Source organism: Barbus barbus, assembly GCF_936440315.1.
Source record: "Barbus barbus genome assembly, chromosome: 40".
Lineage (NCBI taxonomy): Eukaryota > Metazoa > Chordata > Actinopteri > Cypriniformes > Cyprinidae > Barbus > Barbus barbus.
This window is the reverse complement of record NC_136718.1, coordinates 22,210,111-22,219,252: the sequence shown is the minus strand read 5'-3', so window position 1 is coordinate 22,219,252 and position 9,142 is coordinate 22,210,111. Positions and strand designations below refer to the sequence as shown.

General features: G+C 32.9%; 1 protein-coding gene across 1 annotated transcript; it reads right to left on the bottom strand.

The window, feature by feature from the left end:
* Positions 1-423: 423 nt before the first annotated feature.
* LOC306859300 (collectrin-like) lies at positions 424-9,067 on the bottom strand (the record flags this gene model as incomplete). Its single annotated transcript, XM_079400273.1, has 6 exons — positions 424-565; positions 1,827-2,021; positions 3,038-3,154; positions 7,068-7,150; positions 7,263-7,321; positions 9,004-9,067. The coding sequence occupies 6 exons, from the start codon at positions 9,065-9,067 to the stop codon at positions 424-426; spliced, it is 660 nt and encodes a 219-aa protein (XP_079256399.1).
* Positions 9,068-9,142: the final 75 nt, after the last annotated feature.

Below are 9,142 nucleotides of genomic sequence, written 5' to 3'. Positions count from 1 at the left end.
ATAAATATTAACCAATTTTAACATTATTTAAAAATACAAACTGAGTGACTGAAACTATTTTTTTTTCACACTGAGTTCACAGTTATAACATTAATATTTTCTTACATTTATTTTCAAGATCTGAGGTAAATTCTCCATTGTTATTTTCAGTATGGCTATATATTCCAAGTCATATTAGACTCTTTTAACATGAATAATAATAACATTAAAGCACATAATCAGTACAGTATCACGGTATTGCATCACGTTTGATTAGAACATAGTGTTAGTTTTGAAACAGCTGCAAAACTCAACAAAGTAATATATAAATGCTCAATCTTATTTCTGTGCATTCCAGGACAGTGTAGAGGAGGCTATAATTTTTTATTATATGTTAAGTGATACTGAATGGCTTTACTCTTTCTCTTTGGCTGTCCTCAGTGTCTACAGCTCGGTGAAACGGTCGTCATTTGAGAACGCTTGATTATAGACGCCTTCTTTCCCTCCAAGACTCGAAAGTGTGGTTCCATTCTCTTTGACTATTCCTTCATCCGCTTCTGAAAGACCAGCAGCTTTTTCTTTGGCTCTGTGGTGAATAAAGCATCATAAACAGGTCAGATCAGGGAGGGATCTAACAGTAAGGTATGTCTGTGTCCAAGAAAACCACTGGGGTAGCTACTTTGAAACTAATTTTCGCCGCTACAAACTACTTAAAAAGTAGTTAAATAGGCCTGCAGCCAAGCTACAAGTTAACAATGCTAACTACATTCATTAAGTCATCTTAAATAGCTAACAAAGTATGTCCGAATTTATGTATTTTTTTCTGTTTCGTGTTTTTGAATGATTGAATAAATACACAATTACAATTGAGGTGACATACATTTCCATAAAATACAATCTCTAAATTATATACACTACCATTCAGAAGTTTGGTTTGGGGTATTTATTTATTGATTTTTTGAAGAAAGAATTTTTATCATGTAAAGACTTTATAATGTCTCAAAAGATTTTTATTTCAAATAAATGCTTTCAAGTCATCCAGGAATCCTGAAAAGAATCTGGTTTCGGCAAATATATTAAGCAGCGTTTAGCATTAACATTTAGTTTAGTTTGTTCTGTTATAATGTTTGTTTAAAAAAAAAAAGAAACAGATGAACTTAATGTTGTCAACTTTGCTACTTTTAGTTTCTAACATTAGTATTAACGTCCATCTCAAGTGATCCAATCACCAGTCCGCAACATTAAATACATATGTTCATAAAATTATTATGATCCAGTCACTGAAATCCCCTTCAGATTTACTAAAAATGGATGTGACTACAACATCACATTTGCACTTTAAATGCTAATGCATCTCAGAAAACAACAAAGCAACGCCTACTCACCTGTCAGTCAAACACGGCACTAAAACTAGCTCCATAAACAAAGAAGAGTCTAATATACATAAAGGAAAAGCTTGTATAACATCAGAGATGCATTTGAGATATGCATGTTAAATGCTTGGTTAAAGTCAGTTTTGTGAGCAGGTCACCTTTAACCACTTTAAACTTGCATTTTTGTATATTTTTTCTTGTTTTAAGCATGAAGTCACTTAATTTTGATAGATTTTTTAGAAAACACGATTTACAGTAATTTTGCCTCTCAAGTAAATGTACGTAAGTCACTTAATATCTTGTCATTTCGCTTCTCAAGTAACTTGCATCTTGATTTAAAAATGTTTTGACTCTGGAAAACCAGACAAAAATACTGAGGAACAAAATCATTTTTTTGCAGTGATGTTAATACTAGGCACATCATTGATCACAATCAATACTATTTGAATGGTTTGTCTAAAGAGCGTTACTGACCGTCGTTTTTTGCTTACTGTGGACATCAGTAAAGCTATGATCCCCACAGCCACAGCACCAATGACCACCCCGAACACGATGAGCCAGGGTTCAGTGTCGTATGTGATCGGGGCCGCCAGCGTCGGAGGGATTCCCAAGAACTCCAGGGTCATGTCCGATAACAGGAACGCATTGTTTATGCGATGCTTACTCTTCCTGGAATAATAAATAACGTGTTAGGGGTCTTGCATGCTAAAGGAGAAACAGTAGTATCACAGATCTAGATGCTCAGAATCTTTTCATGATAAAAACTGTCTGGTTTTTAGGCTTAACCATCAAAGTTATGCTTCTTACATTTATGCATTTAGCAGAAGCTTTTATCCAAAGCGACTGACATTGCATTAAAGTTACAGTTTTTACATTTTATCAGCTCTTGCTTTCCCTGGGAATCGAACCCATGACCTTGGCGTTGCTAGCACCATGCTCTACTATTTGAGCTACAGGAAAGCCCTTATGCTTCTTATGCAAAGCTATGATTATTGCGTACATCCTAGATAATTTGTGTAAAAAACAGACAGAAAATGTGGCAAACTGGCAAACAAAGAAACTGTTAATACATTACATTTTATGTATCACTGAAAATTATGATAGCACTATTACTATTTTGTGCTTATTTAAATCTTGAATCATAGCATGTTAAAATCACACACTTGTGCAAACAATGCATCTCTTGTGCTTTAAGTGCAATGCAATGCTTGTGCAATTAAATGTATTATAGTTAATTTGACTTCATTTTAACTTAATTTTGACAATTTTTAGTAAACAAAACTTAACGCTTTTAGTACTGTTAGTCAACACATCAACGTGTATTTTAGCATAATGAATGCACTTTAAAGTACAAAACATTTAATTTGACATTAGAAAATGCACTTTTTTTAAAAATGTAAGTGTGCTAAAAAAATTGCCATTAACCCTCATACACGTAAGTGTCCTTTTATTTCATTAATATTTCATTATCTGCTAATTATAATTTTTTTTTAAATTATACTTTTAAAACGTTAAAGTAGCTTCGTGTAGTTGGCATTCAAGCAAGCCAGCTCACTTGGAGGATTTGAAATAGAGCCATAAGTTTGTGCAATACTGTCACGTTGTTGCCCACGTGCTGTGTACCATCTAGCCATCAGCACATAAAGTCTAAACCTATAAAACTACAGCACAGAGCGTAGACTCACTTCACTGCTTGTTCTACTTGTTCTTTGGGGATCAGTTGGTCTGGAACATCCGGTGATGTCACCACGAACACGAACGACACTCTTTGTGTATCATTGCACACCAGTATGTTTGCAATGCTGAAAAAGATCAATTAGAAAAATGTGATTTATTGGAGGCAGACAATGTGTTTTTTTTCTTTCTTTTTTTGAGAGCATCATAGAAAAAGCACTGAAACTAATAAAACAGCCTCACACAAACACACATACACCTACACAGCATAAAAATCATTGTTTTAATCAATATTTGTGTCTTGTTTTCGAGTATGAAAAGCTAAATTGTGTGGGATAATGCTTTTTTTTTTTCAGAGAACATATTTAATTTAAGTCTATATATTACAGGAATAAATTATATATTGCAATAAAAAACAGATACTTTAATATTCAATAATTGTTCACAATATCACTGTGTTTGTGATCACATAAATGAGACCTTGTTGAGAGAAAACATTTAAAAATTCTTACCAACCCCAAAATCTTGAACAGTATTTTATACAATTTTGCTTCCCAAGTGAATGTATCTTGTTTTAAAGATGCTTCGATATTAATAATAATAATAATAATAATAAATCAATAAATATATATATATATATATATATATATATATATATATATATATAAAATATTTTTTTGTTTTTGCCATGCAAATTCATGTAATGCCCACAGACATGGTTTGTCAATATATACTGGAAGCAGCCAATAAGAATCAAACACAAACAGCATCTCATCAATGTAACATGATGCTGCAAAAGAAGCGCATGCTCCCCATCTAGCACACCGGCATCAATCAATACTGCGGTTCCCTCACAAACAAGCCTGAAGCATCTCTGCATCACTTCAGCTGTGAGATTTCACAATTGTTAGGGGCCGATATCTGGCTGGGAAAGGTTAACCGCAATTGATTTCCCTTGACCCATTAGTGTCTATATCGGCCCGTAATTACACTGGTTGAATTAATCAGTCGTGCTTTCCCTACATCCGAGAGCGGCTCAATTGCACGAATATAATTGAGGGGAAAAACACTGATTAAAAAATACATATTTAATCCACTAAAACAGGTCAGGCCTAAGATGACAGTGACACCATGTATTATTCTTTTCACCTGTAGATGATCACTGTTATTATTGAATGTGTAAAATGACTGCTAGATCATAGTTTTGATAATAATCCATCATTACACAAAATTATATCTATTCATCGCACATCATACCTCATTTGAAGAAAAGGCCTTTAGATACAGAAGTTACCTGATATGTGGTATTTTGTCTCTGCCAGGTTTCATTTTAAACACATAATTTATCTCATGGAAGTAGATTCTTAATGATTTTCATTTGGAAGTGTCTTTAAATTATCTGTCAAATGAATAATATGTGATATGAAAAACTCAGTTAAATGTATCACACTGTGAATGTGACGCTTCATTTCATTAAAGTCACTAAATGATAGCTTTGTGAAGCTTTATGAAAACACGTTTTTAAGTAAGTACTTGCCTGTACAAACGTGGTTGTTAGTTGCTATTAGATCCCCCCCCCCCCACCACCACCCCATCTATTTTACATTTGTAAGGTGAAAATCATACGTTTAACGACTTAGAAAAATACTAGCAGAGGTATCATCTTTATGGCAAATGGAGTTGAATTGAGATACACGCTGAAAGTTTGCTACTTAGGATTATGAGTTTGTTCAAATTCCTAACTCTGAGTGAGAAAAAGAAAAGAAACAGAAAAAATACTATAAGAAAGTCAAGAAGATAAGAAAGGCAGTGGAAACGCTGCTCTGGCCTGGAAGCTGATATAGATTTGCGTGTCAGCAGCGTAGCAATGGAATCTGAGACCGTGCCATCAAATTATTTGCCGAAGGGGAGGCATATAAATTGGAAAGAGGAGAGGGCTGTGATTGGAGCCTTGGGGGACACACCGTGTTAGACTGGAACAGTACATGATCTATGTTGCTCAATAGATACAAATTACTGCCTTGCGCTACGAAATAATGTTAGCCAGAGGAAAACTCTACCAGTGATGCCAAAGGCTGATAAGCGGTGAGTAGAATATTATGGCAGATGGTTCCGAAAACTGCTGGTTATTAAGGTTTAACGCATACAATTGTAAACCCGTCTGTTATTTTTAAGGTAATGTAGAACAGTGTAATATAATGTAACTCAAACCATTGCAACACATGACAATGCAATGCAAGGCAGATCAAAATAATGTAACAATCTCAGTTTATCTTAAATCGTTAACCCATCTGCCATGTTATATAATGCAAACATAGCACAAAGCAATGCTGCAAAAACACAATACAATGCAACACAAAGCAAAGTAATGGAACGCAATACAATGCAATTCAGAGCAATGTAACATAATATGATCTTAGTTTATCTGAAATTAATATCTCAAAGCAAAGCAATGCAACACGAAGCAAAACAATGTAGCGTGATATAATCTTGGTTCCTTTGAAATTGTTAACCTCTGACTCTGATCTCTGTTGTTATGTTTGCTTGTAAGGCACTTTGAGAAAGCAACTTTTAAAGGTGCTATATAAAATAAATGCATTATTATAATTATTATTATGTAACATAACGTAATGCAAAGCAGTGCTGCAACATAAAACAATAAAAAGCAACACAACAAATGCAACGCAAAACAGTGCAATGCAGAGCAATATAATAAAATAATCTTGGTTCATCTGAAATTGTAACAATGAAATATAACACAAATATAATTCAAAGCAATGCAACTCAAAGCAATGAAACAACAAATGCAAAGCATGAAGTGCCAACAATATAACTTAATATATTCTTGCTTTATCTCAAATTATTAGCCTAATGTCTCTGTCATAGAATGCAATGGAATGCAATGTAATGTAATAATCTTGGTTTTCATTTTTCTTTTTCTTCTGAAATATGTTAGTTGAATGTTCATCTAACATTCTTTAATGTTTCTACTTGTTTTAGAATGTTAAGAGAAAATTCTAATTATAAAGTGGAATGTTCTTTGACGTTCAAATAACCATGAAAAATAAAAAACATTTTAAAAACTGCATGTCTTGAACGTTCAGAGAACATTCAGAAATAATGTTTCCATAACTTAATGGGAACATTAGCAAAATGTTCTTAGAATATTTGTTGTTAGTTGGGTAAGATAATGTAACCCAAAGCAATGCAGCAAGCAGAGCAATGCAAAGAACACGAAGCGGAGCAATGCTAAGCAATATAACATAAAATAATCTTGGTTTACCTGAAATTGTTAACCTCTCTGTCATGTATTTTAACGTAATGCAGTATAATATAACATAAAGCAATTCAATGCAAAGCAATGCTTTGAAGAAACACAAAGCAAAACAATGCAAAGCAAAGCAATGCAATATAATGTAATATAATCTTGGCTTCTCTGGGTTCATGTTTCACATATTTTACCCTAAGTCATGTTATAATAGTTCACATTTTAGTTGTAAACCTTGGGTAGGTCAGGTTAATGTTCTCATTTGAATACAGATGCAACATGCAGGCCAGTTTTAAATAACTGCTTTTCCATCTAGAAATGTTGGCAGATATTTAAATTTACTTGTCTAAAGTTTTCTGAAACATACCACCTGTTTCCCTCAGGTAAAAACTGAGAAACTAAACCCAGCGCTTGAAAGTATCTACGGCTGTAGAAGCACATGAATATTTAATGAAGCAAGCACTGAGGAAGCTTATGATTGGCTGTCTGTTGTTAAAAAACACGTTGCATTTCAGCACCTCAATGTTTCACACTGTTGCAACCACTGACAGGTTTACTAGCTTTGTCCAGACAGTGATGACAAAACCTGACCCACACATGAACAACAGACAGATTTGACTCTGAAAGCCCTCAGATATTACTCCACAGCTGTGGTCAGATCATTCTGCTCACGTTTTCAATCACAATCAAAGTGGTCATCACAAAAACAGATTTGCTGTTGATTATCTTTTGTAAAGTGTGTCACCTGCTCGTGGGTGGAAAGCGTTACTCACTTATACGTCTGATTAGTTTGTTTCCTCATCGCATACGCCAGGGTAGACCTGAAGAGAAACATCTCGCTCTCATTCCACTCATACTGAGATACACAGAAAAAAGTTTCATTATTTAACAAGTTGCACAATGTGCCTGAATAAAATTACGAATATGGACATCAAACCAAATGAAAAGAGAAGTAAACCAAAACCCACGGCATCATCTCCGAGGGCCGTTTTAATGCTGAGTCTGACTTTAAATCCATCTTGACTGTCTAGAGAGAGAAAGAGAGTTCATTTATTTACAGAAATCATTGCTTGTTGTTGTTGTGTGAATCCGTTACATCTTGTTCTTTTTGGGCTGATAAGGATAAGGCTTTTGCTGAGTTTGTCCTTATTTACTGTCCTTGTAAAAGATTCTCATTAGGGAATTTATGTGTCACTTTATTTCTCAATGATTTCTCAAGATACCAAACTGAATGAGATAAGATGCCAAACAAGAAAGTGAGTCAGTTTTTTTTTGGTCAGACAACAAAGTGGCAGAATCCAGTTTAGGATGGTTAGATTTTTCAGCGATGATTTTGTCCTTATTTAAACTCTCTTGAAGTTTCAGTTCACTGTAATTTCACACTCCCTCTGAACATTTTCGCTTTCTCCTTTCCTTTAAATGACTATCGAGAATTGAGTTCCCTTTACCTGGCAGGCGAATCTCTCAAAAATATCATATAAAAAATTAAAAAAAGACAATGAAGACAATGCAAGACAATAAAGCCTAAAACTATATATATAAAAAACTGAAACTGTAACAACAACAAAAATGTATTGCTTAAAACAAAATAAACCAAAATAAAAAACAGAACTTAAACTTACTGAAATAAGTACTAAAAGTATTAAAATATCTAAAACTACTTAAACTAATAAATAAAAAATTATAAAAATTGTATAGTCATTTTAAAAAACTAAAACTAATAAAGTTGACAAAAAATGAAAATAAACTAAAATTAAGTGAAAAGAGAAAATAGAAAACAAAACAAATTCAAAATATTTATAAAAAAATTATAATCGTATTTTAGTGATACTGGACTATGATAAATGACTTTCTTATTTTATAATTCACATTAGAATGAATACAGATATTTTACTATTTATATATTTATTTAAAATGTGTGTTTGGTATTTTTATTATATTAAATTCAAATTAATTAAATTAAAAAAGGGAGTAAAACAGATACTATATATATGTATATATGTGTGTGATTAAAAAAAATGGTTGTTTCAACTTAAAATAATTTGTTACCCCCGCTGACTTACATTTTTTTGTTTATTCAACTAAAATATTACAGGTGTCCCTTAAATTAACATTGAGTAATTTCAAATTTCAAGTTGACTAAACTAAAAATTTTAAGTCAGCAGGGTAACAAATTATTTTTCAAATTATTATTAACTTTTTGGAAGATTTTTTTTTACAGTGTCTATATATATATATATATATATATATATATATATATATATAAAGATAAACAGATTTTTAAAATGAGAATTGGGGGATTTTTGCTCATAATTATCATGAAAATAATTTTTTTCTTCTTTCTTTCTCTTGCTTATGAGCTGAAGTATGACTCGAAATCTGTCCTGAACATCTTTCTTTTTTTTTTTTAAATCCATCCATTTTATTAATTGAATTAGAAAAAAACTATAAATGCTTAGTTCTATCTGATTGAACACATTTTCTAGTACATTCATTCATCTTTAACACTATCATTCAGCCTCTCAGATGGCACAAAGACCGTGTTTTCTTTCCTCCGTGAAAACCAGCTGTGAGATTAAAAATGACTGCAGCTACTCTAAACTCAGAACAAATGACCAACCCTCAGCAGGTGCAAAGATCAGAGGAAAACTATTTCTCTCAAACAGACACCAATTCCCACAAGATCCCGGGAAATCTGAGATGTTTTACCTTTACAAAGATCCTTTGCTACCAGGGGAGGCAGGAATATCAGAAGAAGAACTCCAGCTAGCATCTCTGTCTATCTGGATGAGCAACTTTATCTCATATGCTGCTGAATTCAGCGGTCAGAGATTATAAACCGGTCAGA